We start from the raw sequence: 19,865 nt of genomic DNA, 5'->3' as shown, positions 1-19,865 counted from the left end.
CTACCTCATCTATCCAAAACTATGCTTCCATAATCACATATCCCTTAAGCTACTTAAATGAATGCACTTTATACCCATCCATTAAATAAAACACAAGAGTGTGGTGAAAGAATGAAAAAAGCAACCCCCACCCCCCAGTTTTTCAATATAACCTTATGATGCTGACCAAGTAGTAATTCTAATTGTTATTAGCTAGCGTGCATGCAAGTGTGGACATAGGTGGAGTTATTCTGGATTATTAAGTTCCAAGTAAAAAGTTAAACTCTTCAAAATGAGGCCCCTTTATTTCCCTACTCTGCAGTACAGTTCATGGAGATTCCTTTGAATACGTGAATTAGCTTTAAATCAGTGGTGTAGGGGTGATGCAAGCAGGTACATAAATTGCACACAGAAATTCTCTCTTTCTGTTTTTTTTACAGTAATGTTGTGAGTCTATGACAATAATAAATAATAAATAAACAAAATAATAATAATAATAATAATAATAATAATAATAATAATAATAATATATTATTATTATTTATTATTTATACCCTGCCCATCTGGCTGAGTTTCCCCAGCCACTCTGGGCGGCTCCCAATCAAATGTTAAAAACAGTACAGCATTAAATATTAAAAACTTCCCTAAACAATAAAACTATTTGGCTTACAGCAGGAGAGCCCTGAGAACTATGCAGGTAGACTGAGGGGAGAGGGCACACATTTTAGGTGCAATCTCTAGGCGCCTCCTGCAGAAAACCCCCACATGTTACTTAGTTAAAGTGCAGGCAATGATGTGTGTGATAGCTATTTGGTTCTTCAAGAAGGTCAGTTTTAGGAACATTACTCAACCCTGGTGAGAGCTGAAAAGACAGCAGGTGGTGCTGATTGGAAGCAGTGGCGCAGATCCGTTGGACAAGCAGTAATTGTTTTACAAGTTCACCTGCAAAGCTTGCTGATCCATTCACTCTGCCTCCCACACATGCCAGTACACTGTGAATTATCCTTCTTATTTTTAGCATGAAAGCTTTCCAGAGGAACTAATTTCAAAAAGGCCTAAATATTGTATTTATAGGTTTTCAACACACATTGTCAGGGGAATAGCTAACACGTTACTGGAAATGAAGTAGCCAAGTTCTTAGCAAGAATACTGTCGCTAAGCTAGGAACCGCGTTCCAAATTAAATTATTTTAGGCTTAGTGTCAGAAAAGCCTGTATATTGTGTGTAAGATTTTTTAAAAACCTAAGTGTTATAGCTCAGAAGCTCTTTGTGTGTTGGGGGGGGGGGGAGAGAGATTTCAGAAAATTGCCAAACCCATATACTAGGTCATACTTACAGAAGTTAACGCCTCCACATTTGCTCCACTTAGGCAAAGGTACCGGACAACATCGAGAATTCCATTGTTTGCTGCCAGATGTAAAGGTGTCCTACCATACTATAAAAGATAAAATAAGACTTCTGCTGAAACGATAATCCAGTCAAAATATTAAAATGTTGTGATTGGCTTGCAGACAGAGACATGGTCTTGCACTCAGTCCTCCTTTCCATGCAGCTGAAAGGAGGCGTTTGGTGAACAGCAGTTTCCTATTTTCCCCCAAACTGGGAATCAAAGTTTATCACTAACTGCGGCTGGTTTAAAGACGTCACATTTCCTGAACCATGGTTTGAAGTTAGCTTGTTTGAAACCGGACCATATGGTATTAAACTATGATTCCTGGACAAAGTGGTTCGTATTAAACTTCGATTCCTGGTTCAAATGAAGTGGGTAGCTGTAGTTAAGCAAAAGTGAAAGCTGTCAAACGCTTCCTCTTGGCAATGTGAGAGAAAGGAGGAGTTTGCAAGATCAAGGCTCCTTGTGCGCAGCATTATATCTGAACAGGGTCATACTCTAGGAGCCTTTCAATATACCAGTTTGATATAATCATGCCTCTTGCAGTTTAGTGACGAAACCATTCAGCACACCGTAATCTAGCAAGGCAGTTTGTAACCCAAGAAGTGCACTCCCAAGGCTTAATCTTCAGCAGAAGCAAACAACTTTACAGTGGTGCCTACTTACTTTTTCCTCCTTAAAGAAACCTTTAAAACTTCCATGAATCAGTGTTTAGAAACAACATCTGAAAGGAATGTTGAGGTCACAGTACAGTGGTGCCCTGCAAGACGAATGCTTCGCAAGACGAAAAACTCGCTAGACGAAAGGGTTTTCCGTTTTTGCGTTGCTTCGCTAGACGAATTTCCCTATGGGCTTGCTGCGCAAGACGAAAACGTCTTGCACTTTTTTTTAAAGCCGCTTGAAGAGGCGCAGTTGCGACGGACCATGCTTCGCAAGACGAAAAACATCGCAAGACGAAAAGACTCGCGGAACGAATTCTTTTCGTCTTGCGAGGCACCACTGTACTATAGTAATTCATCTTGCTGTCTGGAGAGGGAAACTATGGATTCACACTAAACACATTAAAGGAATTCCTACACTTGTTGATAACTTTTGCTTGAGGGCACTCTACTGCCCAGTACTAAAATCCTAGATATCTGCATTGTTTTCTATAGGCAGCTCTCATTTCCTCAGGGGGGGGGGGAGGAGAGAGGGGGGAAAGCATCTAAAACAGCAGTGGCATCACACACACACACACACACACACACACACACACACACACACACTATTCTGCTATGACTATATAATTTAGGGATTTCTATAGGAGTGCAGAAACACAAGTGTCTGCATATTTTAAAGCTTGTATTAAGGCTTCTAGAAGTTTTACTTTTAAAATATGAAGTCATTGCAAATTACATACAAGTCTGTGTTCCTTTTGTAGGATAATTAGAACCATGTATGTTGTTACTTCTTCCATCGTTTTTGTGAAATCCTGGCTTTACTGCCAGACACAAAATGGACATTTACATGGTTAATACGTTTTCTGTGCACCTTCTAGGCAAAGCTGCTTAGTGATATTACTTTATCTGTGCTGCTGCAATTTCATCAAATATTATGACCTTTTAGAGCACATGCACAGTAATATTTCACCTTTCCTTAATTAATCTGGAGAAGCAGCAAAGAAAGTTAATAAGAGCTTGGTGGTTTGAGAACTACTTGCATTTATAACTCCTGGCATCTCCAGTCAAAGGATCTTCAACTGAAGAGCTGGGGAAAATATTTTCCCCAAACTCTGCAGACCCCTTGTCAGTTACAGTAATCTCTACTAGGCTGAACAGATTATTTACCTGACACTATGCAAGACAGTGACATATCCAATAAACTGCTTAATGTCACGTTTAAGGATCCAGAATGGATGCTTCATTAAGTCCATTATTCCTTGTCAAAAGATTTGATTGTGAAGATGATTTACAGAATGTTTTGTGCTCAAAGTCGAACAAGCTAGTTGAATAAAATTCATGGCATCTAATGATGTCACAAACCGAAAGAGCTTAAGATCATACATGTGTAACGAAACTACTTGACCTCTTTAGATGGAGGGGTTTGCTTTTTTCTCCAGGGGGAAACTGGTGCCAAGCCACTGAGACCAGTATAAGATTTTCAGCCATAAAGTCAAGCCTTTAGCTGTATTAACTCTGCTTCCCTGAAAACTGAATTTCTATCATGGTTCTACATTTAATTGCTCAATCAGTCAGGATTAAGCTAACGCAAGAGGGCAGAGGGCTTATTATCATAAGCTTTTTACTTGGCAGCTGGTGATACTTAAATTTAAAAATAATCCAAATAAATGATTGCACAGGGTCAGCCAAAAACCCACAACTTTCCATGGTGGGTTGTAGCACAGAAGGTCATGGAGGGTGTTTAGGTGGTCAGGCTGTAACTGCAATATTACAATGTTCCTTGAAAGGAATGCAAGGACTCTTGAATTGAACCGATATGTGTCATATAAAAGCTGCATTATTCAAAATATCCTTCACTTCTGTAGCATTATAGAATCCAAGATTTGCCTCCCTCCCTACCCATACACACAGAGTGTGTCAGCTTTAGGATCTCTAAAGCCATTGAAATTAGCACCAGGAAAAATCCTGAAGTTCTACAAACTCCTACATGGAAAGTCACAAGAGTCAAACCTGTTAAGTACTGTATTTCGCTTTCCCACATACTGCCGAGCCATTTTCACAAAGTAGTAATACCAACACCACAGAGGCATACAATGTTTTTGCAATGCAATTAACAGCAATCTTCTAATGCACAAAGGAACAAGAGTTGCTGAGATGTATTATTTACCAGCTGCATGGAAGCAAAATAAAACATGAGAAGCTGTCTAAGGGATCTAAGCCTTTCCACCTTAGGACCTAAAATCATCCTTACACCCACATGCTACCTATCACCAATGCACCTTTTCCCCAGTTAATTACTAGTTCGCTTAATGCAGCAACTTTCTTGCTCGCTTCTGCTACCTCAGAAGCAGCTGAGAACTGCCAGAAGGTAAGTGGCCAACTTGCCAGGAGGTGGGTAGGCAATGTTGCTGAAAAACAGCTTGAAGGGGTCTATCTGGCTCTATAATGTCAGAACCGAAAACTGCACTGATAAATTTCTGATTGCACAAGAACAGTATGAAGAATTTTGTGTAAACTGGGACAACAGTGGTACCTCGGGTTAAGTACTTAATTTGTTCTGGAGGTCCGTTCTTAACCTGAAACTGTTCTTAACCTGAAGCACCACTTTAGCTAATGGGGCCTCCCGCTGCTGCTGCGCCGCCGGAGCACGATTTCTGTTCTCATCCTGAAGCAAACTTCTTAACCTGTAGCACTATTTCTGGGTTAGCGGAGTCTGTAACCTGAAGAGTATGTAACCTGAAGCGTATGTAACCCGAGGTACTACTGTATGTGTCAAATTCAGATTCTCAGCAAATAAAATGAAGAGTGACTTAACCTGGCATGATGAAATAAAAATACATGTCTAGAAGATACAGTGGTACCTCAGCTTAGGAACACTCCTGTTTACCAATGATTCGGTTTACGAACTCCGCAAAACTGGAAGTAGTGTCCTGGTTTGCGAACTTTACCTCAGTCTCCGAACGGTGGAAGGGCACGGGCAGTGGAAGGCCTCATTAGGGAAAGCGCGCCTCGGTTTTAAGAACGGTTTCAGTATAAGAACGGACTTCCGGAATGGATTAAGTTCGTAAACCGAGGTACCACTGTATAAGTATATTAGCCTGCATGCCCGCCCAGCTTAGTATGTGAACAGATGAGGGAGGATAGAGTGTAACTTCTCTGGATACTGAGGCTATTCAAGTAAAATAATATAAAATTCACCAAAGGACATGGGGGGGGGGTAGACAATCATGAGAACTACCTAATAGGTACTAATTACACTGAACAACGAGAATTCACTCTTGAAATGGAACCCCTAGCTGTAGAGAAATATCCCCTTTCCTCCCTCAGAGATTAGCAATTGCGTTTTCGGTACTCAGAAAATGGGAGTTCTCATTTAATTGTAGCCTTTTTTGGGGGGGGGGGAAAGAACTGTTTGATCCCTCTCAAGTGCAAACCTACTGTGCATTCAGTGCTGGAACAGTTTGTCATCTGGAAAAGCCCTTAGTACAAGCAGTGTAGGGTTGCTGGGTGTTGTGTTTTTTTTAAAGTACCTTATTGGTTATATCGATGTTACAGTTTGCTTCACAGAGTGCCATCACAATGGGAATGTTTCCATCTTTGCAGGCCACATGGAGAGGAGTGTTCCCATGTCTATCCTGGAAATCTATTGAGCATCCCTGTATGATAAGCATTTTAACCACTTCCAGCTGACATCTTCGGACTGCAAGGTGAAGGGCTATGTGTCCGTCCTAAATGCACACAAAAAAAGAATGACCAGCTATTTCTTGTATTGCAAACAAAATCAGTAACTGTTTTTTTAACATGTTTCTATCAGAAGCAAATACAATAATATTCAGTCATTTTGAGCACCACAGAGCTCCTTTTGGGCTTTGTGGAACCTGATAACTTCCTTGCTAAGTCAGTGTCTGCAGTTGGATGCAACACTAAACCGTGGTTTAAAATTACTAGAACAAGATTAACCTCCCTCTGGACTGCTGTGCTCCCTCTGTCCTCACATGACTGTGAGGAGGAACGTTACTGTGATGTGTCTGGAATCTTCCATTTCAGATTAACTGCCATTTGGTGTGTCACCTGAACTCTAAAGTATGGTTAATGTCAACTATGTATATAAACCAGCTTAATAACCCATTAACCAAAGTTAAGATTAATCACACTTTAGAGGTTTCAGAAGGCATCCTAAACCGTAGTTAATTCTAAAGAGGGAACCAGATGCTTCCATTCTTCCTTGTGGAACACCAAGGAAGGAGGAAAATGCAGGAACCAGAGGCTAGGATTGTTCTTGTATGCTAAATTATCACATTACTTCTGAACCAGCCCCACTGTGGTCCAGTGGGCTGGATTGTAGAGGAATGTTCTTAATGCCCTGCTTGACCATGAAGTCCATTTGATGATCTGGGGTCCTCAACTTCAGAGTTGCGGTTAGGATAAAATGGCAATCACCATAGGTTTTCAACCGTGACCACCTTGGACTGAGGTACAATTGGTTTGTCCCATAAAAAGTTACATCCTTTCCTGCCTTGTTTGGGACCCAAATGAAAAAAGAAATGTTCTAGATAAATGAAAGAGTAGATTTAAATAGCACAGCTTAGCCCATGTACATTTCCCTGGTACTGAAAGCTACTCCTTGCAGGTGTCAAGAAAAAGGCCAAACAGGAACTTCAAAACTACCTCATGAAAAGCTAGTCCTGTTTAATTAGCTGCACATTCAGTTAGCATTGTGCAGTGCTTAAAAGGTTATGAGGAAATTTCTATATAAATCTATCACAGACAAAACCACTTGAATTTCTCCGCTTTCCGCAATGATTCTTTTGCTGTAAGCACAGTACAGATGCAGAGAATCGCAAGTAAGACTCACAATGAAAACTCTTAAACTGCAAAAGAAACAGCTATTTAAAGAAACCCCGAATTTCTAGTAAGAGAGATAGAATTGTATTTTTCTTCTTCAGTACATCTTGATGATAACGAATACTGCTGAGTTTGTACTCATTGTGACACTTCTAAGCAGTAAGTGGAGCTTTGCTGGAGAGACTCTAACCTCATATATGGGAAAGAGACCTTGTGGTAAACGGAGGACTCACAAACACACTAGAGTTTCCTGGATTTCAGATACTTAAAAGTTGGAAATAAAAGCTTCATTTGCTTGCTCCCGGTATATGGGAAAGCATCTCTGAGTTATTCAAAAAGGGGCCCCAAATCTAGGGTTATTGTCAAAGACTTTTACATTTTTTGATTTGTTTCTTATACTGCTCTATTGCTCTATGTCTTAGAAGTAATTCACACTGAATTCAATGCAGCTTACTCTCAGGTAAGTGGGAAAAGGACTGAAGCTTGAACTTCTTATTCAGCTAAAAATGCCTTGTTTCTTTCCCCCCCCTTTGCCTTTTAAGTGTCTCTCTGATTGATAAAGAACCAAACTGAGCTCCTGCTGCAGGCAGGACAGAGGGCTCTGACCATGAATGAGAGCCCATCAATCCAGACTATGGATTATCCTTTCATAGGGTTGAACTGGAGTCGGAGTTGGATCAATCAATCTTCAAAGACTGGATGCAGACAAGGAAGAAACGGCAAACTTCTAGTAATCTATCTGTATGCTGAGCATCATATATTTTCACCATCTTATTTCTACTTCAAGTATTTAATAAAAATTAAAAAGTCTTGCTATCATTTGGGATGTTCTGGTGGAAGAGCCTTATGTCTCCCAAAATGAACAGCTGACCCACAGAGGAGATCACTATACAGTTATATGAAATAAGCATAGTAAATGCAATTAATTAATTTTTCATAGTGCTGTATCCTACTTCTTAAGACAGCCTTCATTTAGTGATTAACAATGACATGCAATATCCAAACAAGTTATGAAAGCTATTTAAAGCTCTTCTCTACTATTCAAACCTTTACAGACAATTTCTTGCTAAATGCGACGCAATTCAACCATAACTAACCTTGTCAGTTGCATCGAGGTCAGCGCCATGCTCCGCCAAACATTCCACAATATCATGGTAACCTCTAGCCGAGGCTGTCAAGAGTGGAGTTTCCCCTTCCTTATTTTTAACATTCACATTGCAGCCTGCCTTGCAGAGTGCTTTGGCAACAAGGTAGTATCCATGCCAAGCAGCACAGTGCAAAGGAGTTTCTTCTTCCTAGAAAATAATTTAGTAAGATTGCTATTAACAAAGCTGACATTATACTTAAACAACACTTCCAATTTTGACTCCATAAATCTAACTCCTAGGCAAATGTCGCAATCCCATTAAAAGGTTATTAACACGATGTGCTTCGTATTTGTGAATTAGTGCCCTTCAATGCATCAATCAGGCATAGTGGCCCATGCACTGGGGTCGATATCTGAGGAAGCGCACACAAGTAGGAGATTTGTGCATAGGCTTCATCCATGCAGATGTCCTTGTCATGGTCTCCAACAGCAGTGTGCTCCAGCTCTCCAATCGACATGCGGCAGACTTGTGAAACTGCAAATTCTATTAGTTTCATATCTATAGATCACAAACAATCCCAAGTGTTAATTCCCCCATCAACAAACACAGAAAAGAATATTATTACTACTACCATGATGATATCACTAGTAATACATGCAGTGAATGTATTACTGGCCTGCCTCAAGGGATACAGGGTAAATCCCACGTAGCACAGCTATGAATGGGATAGGGAAGGGGGACTCTTTATAAAAAGGGGGGGGGAAAGCTTATCATTTATTTGCAGAATTTTTACTTAGGACCAGATAGCCCAACAATCTGTGTGAACACGTGAGACGTCCCAACCATTCTGGAGCAATCACAGTGGGAAACAACTCATAAGACTGCACTAAATAGAGGAAGTGGAGTTGCAATTTATTAAATCAGCAATGGCTATATTTGTGACTGACTGGGTCCCATATGCTTCTCTACCAAGTTGGCAATTGTAAAACATTCACAGAAACATTCAGTGAGAACTAGCCTTAAACAGGCCTTTTCAATCCATTTTTAATATTTAGTGTTGGTGATTAGTTGGTGAAGGGTCAAAGTTCAGAAGTAGAGCACGTGGTTTGCATCTTCAGGTAGGCCTGGGAAGGACTGCTGCATGAAACACTGGGAAGCTGCATGCTGTTACGTAACCTTGCTATATTTATAGTACTGAAATGTGGCTTTTTGGTATGTTATATTTTGTTTTGCTTTGTTACTATGAAATTATTTTGCAGCTTGTTAGAAATGCATCCCTGTTTCTTTGCTGTAATCCACCTGGAGCAGGCTTTCTTGTGGAAAAGTGGCAAAATGAATGAATGAATGACCGTATTTTTTGCTCTATAACACTCCCTTTTTCCCTCCGAAAAAGTAAAGGGAAATGTGTGTGCGTCTTATGGAGTGAATGCAGACTGCGCAGCTATCCCAGAAGCCAGAACAGCAAGAGGGATTGCTGCTTTCACTGCGCAGCGATCCCTCTTGCTGTTCTGGCTTCTGAGATTCAGAATATTTTTTTTCTTGTTTTCCTCCTCCAAAAACTAGGTGCGTCTTGCGGTCTGGTGCATCTTATAGAGCGAAAAATACGGTAAATCTGCTACTAGTACATGCGTAAGCATGGACTGCAGGCCTCATTACATGGTTGTCAGACCCATAGAAACTGGAATGTTAGGCCCACTAATTTCTACTCTAAGTAAAAAACCCACATGGTAGTTTCAAGTACTGAATGGGAAGGAATCCTGGTTTTGCTTAGCAGCAGAATAAGGCTTAATCTCTACTACTCACCTTATCTTGAAAATTTGGATTTGAGCCAATGCTACACAAGACTTGAACCACATCAACGTGACCATACCGAGATGCCACATGGAGTGCTGTTTCTCCAGACTGAGAAGAAGACAAAACACACACAAGCGTTATTCTTCATGCCACACTGTGGAATACAGTGGTACCTCGGGTTACATACGCTTCAGGTTACATACGCTTCAGGTTACAGACTCCGCTAACCCAGAAATAGTGCTTCAGGTTAAGAACTTTGCTTCAGGATGAGAACAGAAATCGTGCTCCGGTGGCACAGCGACAGCAGGAGGCCCCATTAGCTAAAGTGGTGCTTCAGGTTAAGAACAGTTTCAGGTTAAGAACGGACCTCTTAACCCGAGGTACCACTGTACTCCCAACATCATGGATTATATTGGTTCCTATAAATACTGGATGGGAACAATTTCTAGAGAGAGGTTTGCCCTTTTCCTCCCATGCCAGGTCAACAGCAGCAATAATATGAATACTACAAATAAACATAAAGGTTCTGCTTTGGAGCTTGTTGTGGGCTACTGCTGGCTGGAAAATAGCTTGGGGTAGCATTACCTACAGGCATCCACACTGACTGCTGAAGAACCCACCCCATCCCAGAGCAGATCAGCAGATGGCTACCTCTGGCACATACTAACCTTACTCTAACAGAAAACTTCAGGAGTTAGCATAGAACAAGTACTTTGTCAGAATCAATGTTATTTAATTTTTAGAAACACTGTAGCCTGCCCTAAACTTGAGCACTGGATGGGTCAGGCTGCATTCACATACACATTTATTTCGGAGTAGGTCCTACTGAAAGGGACGCGGGTGGCGCTGTGGTCTAAACCACTGAGCCTCTTGGGCTTGCCAATCAGAAGGTCGGCGGTTCGAATCCCTGTGACGGGGTGAGCTCCCGTTGCTCGGTCCCAGCTCCTGCCAACCTAGCAGTTTGAAAGCACACCAAAAAGTGCAAGTAGATAAATAGGTACCACTCCGGCGGGAAGGTAAACGGCGTTTTTGTGCGCTGCTCTGGTTCGCCAGAAGCGGCCTTGTCATGCTGGCCACATGACCCGGAAAAACTGCCTGCGGACAAACGTCAGCTCCCTCGGCCTGTAAAGCGAGATGAGCGGCGCAACCCCAGAGTCGTCTGCGACTGGACTCAACTGTCGGGGGTCCTTTACCTTTACCTTTCTTAGGTCCCACTGAAGTCAGTGGGGCTTATTTCTGAGTAGAGAAGCTATACGATGGCACCACAAGGCTATCTAAAATAGAAGTTTTAAAATAATGCTCCAACAGATTTAAAAGTTTGCCCTTACCTTGTCTCTAACATCCAAAGGACATTTATTTAGATGGAGGAATTTCAGAGTTTCGACGTGACCATGTCGAGACGCCCAGTAGATTGCATTAGATCCTGCCTGTCCAAAATATTTGATGATGGCAATCAATAAAACCATAAGCAAATTGCAGCAACATATTCCAACACACTTAGGATAATGTTACACGATGAGGAGAATTATCAAGATCTAACAAAGTGACTTTTCCAAAGCGGAAACATTTTGTTTAGCTATTCATTCAAATAAAATGAATTCATATGGGTATTAACTTGCTGATACTAACGAAAGGGTGAGAAATGCAATTGCTCTTTACCAAATTTAGAATATGACTGGCTGAGCTGCAGGAATGATTGCAATCTATAATCTTCATTTACAACAATGTAAACAAATGTTTAATCTGTTTCTTTCTAAAATGCACTGCAAATAAGTAACACATTTAGATACCAATCTAAACAATTGTCTCACCTTATCTTGGACATCAATACGGGCACCTCGCTTTAGGAATAACTGAAGCATTTGAATATTTCCACATCCAGCAGCAATCAGAAATGGAGGTGTCCCATGCTGCAATGAACAAACTGTTAAAAACTGATCACTTTTCTCAATAATAATAATTTATTATTTATATCCCACCCATCTGGCTGGGTCTCAAGAGATTATGGGAGAGAACAACATATATATATATAGCTAGTTGATAGTCTCTGATTTAATTTTTTAACAGATTTTATTATATATGAAGACAAGATTGTAAACCGCTTTGATTTTTTAATGATATAGTAGTATATGGATATTTATAAATGTTTTAGCTGATGCAAAATCTGTGTACGAAGAATAAGCGTCTGCTATTGAAGAGCTGCGTCAAAATCGCTCTGAAAGTCCAGATACATTTAACAAACATCCAAAAATGCAATGCTATGAGTTTCTGAGAAAGATTTAGAGTGGGTCCGGTGCACCATGTACAATAGATCTCTGTATGTAATAAAACCTATAGCTAACATGCAGAGTCTTTATTTTTCATTATTAGGATTATTGCTTTCATAATGTAGTGAGCGACAGCACTGCTAAATTTACCTTTGTGAGCATTGTGTAAGTTGGCATCGTATTTCAAAAAGGATATTGACAAATCATGAAAAACCAATTCACTGGAGAAATGCAAAGACAATGAAAGATTCGGAAGATAAATAATGATTGAAGGATAAAGGCGCTGAGTATTTTAATTATACAGAAAAGCAAGTTTTTCAGGGCTGGAGGTACACTGCCGGTTTTCAAGCATTTATGAAAAGGAAGAGGAATAGCTAACTATGTAACACCTCATTCTCACAGCAACAACCATCCATTCCACCCACTCATGCAGGCAGCACCAGGATCCTCCCTCCCAGGACCACCCAATGAGAGGCAGGAATGGTAGCTTTTGGATCCGACATGGTTTTTTTTGGAGGGGAGGCCTAAACTGCACACAACAGCCATAGCTTTTCCTTCTTTTCCACTTATCACTGCTGGCCAATCTGGGCAAAGACATCAAGAATGGAAGTAACTGTCTATAGATATTGTGGTATTTTCTCAAAATGGGTGTTAAAAGCTAGATATCAAGTGGAAGAGATAGGTTCTTGTCCACACATGCAAATAAAAAAACCCATACAAAACTGTGTCCTCTGTAACCTTCCCAGGAAGATTTTCCTGAATTGATATTGGAATGCTCATGAGTCTTTGGGCTGATCTTTGTCGGTAAAAATGATAGCTTCTTCTTCTTTAGCTGCTAAATCTATACAGCAACAGCATACCTTATTAGGTTGATTGACATCATAATTGGTCAAAGAGCCCAGAAGGTGCTGGAGACCAGGAACGTTGTCATCATTGATGGCATGAATGATGGCTTTCATTACAAATGAATCTTCCTCGTCCTCATAAATTAACCAGAAAGTAGATGGGAAGGGAAAGACAAGAGAAAAGAAGTTATTAGCTTTGAGAGGGAGGAGGGTATGGAAAGGAAATAAACTCTTCAGCAGCAATATATTGTCATTTCACAGTATGACTGCCATTCCCAATGGGAAACAAGCTGTTATAACATCTGCTTAAATTCTGGAGGTAATTTACTTTCTCTAATAAGAGTCTCCTTTTTTATGCATCAGCACATATCACTGACCCTGATTTAAAAGAGCTCTATTATGCATTTCACAATTCGTTTTTTAAAAGCTACATCAACATAAAAACAGGAATAAGAAGCATCTATTTCCCAAGAACGACATCTTAAAGCAGAACAGTGCTATAAATTAGTCCTATCTAGAGTTTATAAGGTTTTAAACCACAGTGGCACGAGGCTACAATTTTACTGGGAGCTGGTTCTGCAACAGTTAGGATTACTGATTCAACATTAAAAAATAACAGCACATCAATAAGCAGAGATTTCATTTACAAAAATGTAGAAGTTAGCAAAGTGAGATAAAGAGAGTAAGACAGAAAGACTTGCCACTCTGCAGAATTTTTAATGCCTAAGGACTTTTAATTCTAAGGAAAAAAATGTTTGCATGATACTTATTAAAACTAGTACAGTGGTACCTTGGTTTAAGAACAGCTCTGTTTATGAATGATTTGGTTTACAAACTCTGCAAAACCGGAAGTAATGTCCTGGTTTGCGAACTTTACCTCGGTCTAGGAATGGAATCCGAATGGTGGAAGGGCACCGGTGGTGGGAGGCCTCATTAGGGAAAGCGCGCCATGGTTTAAGAATGGTTTTGGTTTAAGAATGGACTTCCAGAATGGATTAAGTACGTAAACCGAGGTACCACTGTATTTAAGAACACATTTCATAAAGTACAGAATCAAACCTTTAAAAAGAAATCTACAGGATTTATGCACCTCCAAGTGTAAATCAGAAAGACTCAAAACAGATAGCATACCTGCTTTCATGTGAAAGCATAAAAAAGGAAGTGTTGCTGGTTTAAACTAAACACGCAATACATTATGATGTCTAAATTAAGAACAGCTGTTTCAACTATGGTTTATTAAAGCAAACCTAAACCAAATATCACAATCTGAGCCTGGCTTGTTTAAAAAAAAAAACATAGTTCAAAGTAACCACACTTTTGCTTAGTGTAGACATGATGAGAATCTAAAGCAAGTTTAAAACCAGGAAGCAAATGCTTCCAGTTTTTGCATTATGTTCACTAAAATATGGTTTAGTCTTAAAACCAAAAACTATGGGTGTTTTACTCAGCAGACCCACTGAAATTAATGGGTCTAACAGTTATGTTTATTAATTTTAATGGGTCTGTTCAAGGACCTGGGAAAACAGGGTTCAAATCCTCACTCAGCCATGAAGTTCACTGGGTGACCAACAACTTATTGGGAATGGCACAGAGTCTCTTCTCACATCTCTTGGCCAACTACACGGTTACACTAAAGCAAATAAGGTGGCGCACCTCTCAACTGTATCACACTGATGGCAGCTCAGACAAGCGGAAGGGGGAGAATCTTCTTACACTTTGGTACCCCAATGTCCGCCAGCCAAGCTACTGCTGTAATTAAGGTGACCTGTACGAAGGAGGGAGACAAAATGCCAGCCCAATTTTCTGTTTGATACCTGCTGTTCTCCTCTATCTACTTGAGAGACCTCTGGCTTGTTTCTAGATTTAACCCATTAGTGGTGCTCAAATAGCATTGCAATGAATTAGCTTCGTCCAGAAATATGGAAAGCAGAACTGACTGAGCAAAATCTAGTCATCTATCTTAAATTAGATTACAGGTATTGTCCACATATTGTCTTTTGTCTGTATTTATTGCTCAGTTCCTTGGGATCAATTTGAAACACCTGCAAGGGACATTACAGTTCTAATTACTGCAGTTCAGAAGATGTTATATGCTATGTTAACCCCCATACTCCCAAGTATTTACTTACCAGAGTGTCATCGCTCCTAGCCACGCTCATGTTACTTCTGGACAAAAAGGATCTTGATAATCTTTGGCATAGCGATATTAAGCGCACTGATTGCTTTTGTAAGAGAAGAGACAAATATTTATGTGAAACCATAAAAACTCATTACAGGAAACATTTCTGATACGAGTTCACTTCCGCAAGCAATACTGCTAAACTGTTAGTAGTTGCATTCAAGCTAAGTCTCTAAGGTCTGTATTTCTATATGGTTCATTTGCCTCAAGATAATAGTATGGTTACACACTCCCTACTTCCCTGAGCATTCCAGGGGTCATGCTCTAAAATATAGTGTCCTCTAGATGAAAGAGGCTGCAGACTCACAATGTATCTGCAATATTTGTTCAGCAAGATCGCTACAGAGGGCAGCAAAAAGATTTGCTCCTACATGGATTTTGCAGGAAGGAAGTGCAGACACCCTGACAGTTGTTTCCAGTCCAGGTTAAGTCCTGCTAAAACCTTTATTCCCCCTGTCCTTGTTGTATCCAAACTGAACCGCCAACTCTCTCCATTTCTTCCCACATTACCTTGCAGAACGATCCTCTCAGATCTGATTCCCTATAGACAAATTGCCCATCCAAAATATAAAATAAAACATTGTCGTCTGATGGTGAGTTAGCCAATGGTACCCCCTCCAGATGTTGCTGGACTTCAATTCCCATCAGCACCAGAAAGCACAGCTGATGGTCCAGGATGACCAACAACTTCTAGAGCAGGCTTCCTCAACCTCGGCCCTCCAGATGTTTTTGGCCTACAACTCCCATGATCCCTAGCTAGCAGGACCAGTGGTCAGGGATGATGGGAATTGTAGTCTCAAAACATCTGGAGGGCCGAGGTTCAGGAAGCCTGTTCTAAAGGACACCATTACAGGCAACTCCCCAGTTGTGTGGGGATTGCGTTCTAGGTCATTGTGCACTTGTGTGAAATCATATGTAATCAGAGCACCCATTGAAAAAGCCTGCAAGCACCACGCTCTGTCCCTGCCTTGTCTCTTTTGGTGACATTTTCAGGTCACTTTTGGGTCTGGAATGATGCAGTCGCACACATATCAGACACACCTAAAATGGTCACTGCCTGTATTTCCCACTGAGGAAAGATCCACTGATCATCAGTGAATGATTGCTAATAAGCATATTAATAAAACAGGGTTGCCAAGCAGCAACACAACCAATATTACCATGTTAGTACTATGTGGCATATCGTTCTATGTGGCATATGGTTCAATGTGCCATTGTTCAATGTGCATTTGGAGAGGCAACTAATTTCTGTCATATGGTGAACATGCCAAGGCATACAGGACATTACGTATTTGCCACTGAAAACTGATATGGCCAAATAACCTTGGAATGCCTTATTATCACATTAGAAAGTCAGATCTAGGACAAATTTGGGATCTATTATTATAGGGCTGAATTCATCAATAGCCACATCTGCCTTGCATTTGCTGATCTCGTTTCCAAGAAGGAGTTATTTTCTTTGGTTGGACTTATTTGCTAACTCTCACTCTCTCTCTACTAACAGTTATTATCCCCTGATGATAATTATGCACACTGTTCCATATCTCTTTCTTCCAAGTTATCCTTCCTACACATCTCTTTTTCACAGTTTGCAAGAAACTCCTTGCTGCTCTTACTTCCACCTGCTCTTCTTTCATTTCTCACGATACACTGGAAATACTATCTGCTGCTCAGCTGTAATGCCCCGTACCAATTTCACTCTAAAAGTCTAACAAATATACAAGAAGTTCAGGACTGAACTTAACCAAATCATTTAAGGCCCAGATGAAGCTCTCAATAGCTTTCATGTGTTAATATATACTGGCTATGTTGACATGCCATGTTAAACTACACTTAATCTTTAACCATTCATTCCCACTTGCTCCTTCTTTACTCCTGGCCCAGTTGTGCTGGGGACAATAAACGAGGATGAGCGGTGGGTACCATCATGCTGCTTGTTCCATGTTAGAGCATAGTGAAGCATTATGATTTCATGTGAGCCGCTGTTACATGTACTTATTCCAAAGCCAAAGAACAATAGTTACTATAAAGAACTGTTAGGTCTTACTTTCCATTTCCTTCGTGCTGCGAACTTCTTGAATTTTTCCATATTCACGGCAGATGCTTTTCTACTAAGTGCTTGAAGGGTATCCTTCGGCTGTGAGAAAATTAAAACAACACTTTGAAATGCTATATCCTCCAGTGAAGAAGCGAAGAAGATATTGCCTTCTACATGGGCAAAAGAAAGAGGTAAAACTAATATAATAATCTATGCATTGCACACTAACCTTAATCCATGGGTGCTGCAAGCTGTCTTGAATTGTCATTCTTTTCCTTTTAAAGGAGAAAAAAAATTCATTTCATTTATTACTTTTATGGTCTGTATTTCCTTCAAAGGCCTCAAAAAGGCATATACGTACCCCTATTTTTATTCTCACAACAATTCTGTAAGGTAGGTTAGGCTGAGAAATGATCCCATGGTCAGTTTCATAGATTAGTGGACACTTAAACGTTACATCTTCCTGGTTCCAGCTGGAGATTCTGAACATTACACCAGACTGGTTCTAACATATTCTTCAGGCGGTTACTTCCACTACATATTTATACAGCACTGAAAACATGCTAGAAGTAACTAATAAATAAGCAAATGCAAATTGTATAAAGTGGTGTGGTAAGGGCAGCAATGGGATGCGGGTGGCGCTGTGGGTAAAACCACACAGAGCCTAGGACTTGCCGATCAGAAGGTCGGCAGTTCGAATCCCCGTGACAGGGTGAGCTCCTGTTGCTCGGTCCCTGCTTCTGCCAACCTGCTCCAGTTCGAAAACACGTCAAAGTGCAAGTAGATAAATAGGTACCGCTCCGGTGGGAAGGTAAAAGGCATTTCCGTGCGCTGATCTGGTTCGCCAGAAGCGGCTTAGTCATGCTGGCCACATGACCCAGAAGCTGTACGCCGGCTCCCTCGGCCAATAAAGCGAGATGAGCGCCTCAACCCCAGAGTCGGACACGAATGGACCTAATGATCAGGGGTCCCTTCACCTTTACCTTAAGGGCAGCAAACTTGACAGCTTGGATCAACAAAACAGTGAAGATCTCCTTCATTTTGAAAGGCATAAGGGTAACTACCAACTAATCCTGTTTGCTTGAATCACAAAATGAATCCTGGAAGAAACTTACTTTGGATCCTTGATTAGTAGTCTTCTTATAAAATCTTTCGCTAAAGCACTGGTGTTACTGAAGAATTCCTCCTCGAAGTCATAGTTCACTGCAGACACATTGGCTAATGTTTCTTGTTTTGTCTCTCCCAGAAACGGCGATGCACCACTCAGACTGCAAAAAATAAACCCAGATGCCAACTTTGCTGCCACATACACCCGGACAACACCATTACTGGCCCCAACAACATCACACATACCATCTCGGGACTATTTAATTGCTCATCGTCTAACATTGTGTATGCCATCAAATGCCAACAGTGTCCCTCAGCTCTCTATATTGGACAAACAGGCCAAACCTTACGCCAAAGAATAAACGGACATAAATCTGACATCAAGAATCACAAAACAGAGAAACCAGTAGGAGAACACTTCAATCTCCCAGGACATTCTATACAAGATCTCAAAGTAGCTGTTTTACTACAAAGGAATTTCAGAAATAGACTGGAAAGAGAAGCTGCTGAATTGCAACTCATTACCAAACTTAAAACTATGGAGAGACCTGGTCTGAACAGAGACATTGGATTCTTATCTCATTATACATGACTAAGCCATTTCTCACCTTCTCACCCCTTGCCTTTTCCTGTATGACCTATTACAGTCGTTAAGAGTCGACAACAGGCTCATCTCAGCTATCTGCCAATCTCCCATTCCCACCACCCTTCTGAGTAATACCCCTCCCCACCTTCTCACTATATAGAAGGATCTGGCAACTTCTGTTTCAGTGTATCTGAAGAAGTGTGCATGCACACAAAAGCTCATACCAAGAACTAACTTAGTTGGTCTTTAAGGTGCTACTGGAAGAAAATTTTTTATTTTGCAAAAAATAAGTTCGGTCACAATGATATAGTATGACACCAGGACAAAAAGTTTGGTTCCAGGATCGAGTTTTAAAAGTGATTCTGAAGCTCAGCCCAATAACTTAAACAAGGCCTCCACTATCTTCTCACAGTGACTGCAACTCTCAGAATTTACATATTTTCGCTTTTCATCATTTATGCTGACTGCATGGAAAAACACACACTATTCAAATAAAATAAAATTATGTTCCCACATAGAGGAACATAATAATAAATCGTAACATTGAAAATAAGGACAGCGACAAATTATGTTTGTAATCAGTAGTTTGAAGCATATATTTGGAAAATTATGTACAACTATCCAAAACATGGGCCTGGATAGATTAGTAACCTTGACTATAACTTTGTGGAGTTGATTTAATAACCAAATGGGTAAAACAAAGTGATTTAGAGTGTTAATACTTACAGAATATACGTTATTACACCAATACTCCTGAAAAAAGAAAGAGTGTCTATCACTATTCAAAAAGACACAAAAAAATTACAAAACTTTCCAAGTGCAGAAGAATTGTGAACTTACCACATATCTGCCTCAAGGCCCAGCGGTTCATAATTTACTATTTCAGGAGCTAAGAGACAAAGCAGAAGCTTTAGTCTACAGCAGAGCAGTTTGACACGAAACAATATATTTTTTTCAGCTATGAAGTATACATACCACAAGGATAGGGTCTAGAATGAGCAAATGGAAAAAGCAGACTTTCCAACAGGAATCATCTGTACACTAGCTTACAAGCTTCATTAGTTTACACAAATGCAGATCCACAAACA

The 19,865-nt window shown here is 40.4% G+C and overlaps 1 protein-coding gene across 3 annotated transcripts in view; it reads right to left on the bottom strand.

The window, feature by feature from the left end:
- DAPK1 (death associated protein kinase 1) overlaps window positions 1-19,865 on the bottom strand; it is a 552,849-nt gene that overhangs the window by 14,328 nt on the left and 518,656 nt on the right. For all 3 annotated transcript variants that reach the window (XM_081213542.1, XM_081213541.1, XM_081213540.1), the window contains exons 6-18: window positions 19,618-19,666; window positions 19,504-19,530; window positions 18,200-18,352; window positions 17,314-17,359; window positions 17,094-17,183; window positions 14,997-15,089; window positions 12,883-13,002; window positions 11,567-11,665; window positions 11,084-11,182; window positions 9,765-9,863; window positions 7,971-8,168; window positions 5,559-5,756; window positions 1,316-1,414 (exon numbers count right to left, since the gene is read on the bottom strand). In XM_081213542.1, the coding sequence (XP_081069668.1) occupies window positions 1,316-1,414; window positions 5,559-5,756; window positions 7,971-8,168; window positions 9,765-9,863; window positions 11,084-11,182; window positions 11,567-11,665; window positions 12,883-13,002; window positions 14,997-15,089; window positions 17,094-17,183; window positions 17,314-17,359; window positions 18,200-18,352; window positions 19,504-19,530; window positions 19,618-19,666 (1,370 nt within the window). The remainder of the gene's footprint in view (window positions 1-1,315; window positions 1,415-5,558; window positions 5,757-7,970; window positions 8,169-9,764; window positions 9,864-11,083; window positions 11,183-11,566; window positions 11,666-12,882; window positions 13,003-14,996; window positions 15,090-17,093; window positions 17,184-17,313; window positions 17,360-18,199; window positions 18,353-19,503; window positions 19,531-19,617; window positions 19,667-19,865) is intronic.

The sequence above is a fragment of the Podarcis bocagei genome (assembly GCF_964188305.1).
Source record: "Podarcis bocagei genome assembly, chromosome: 11".
NCBI lineage: Eukaryota > Metazoa > Chordata > Lepidosauria > Squamata > Lacertidae > Podarcis > Podarcis bocagei.
This window is presented reverse-complemented; position numbering and strand designations above follow the sequence as displayed.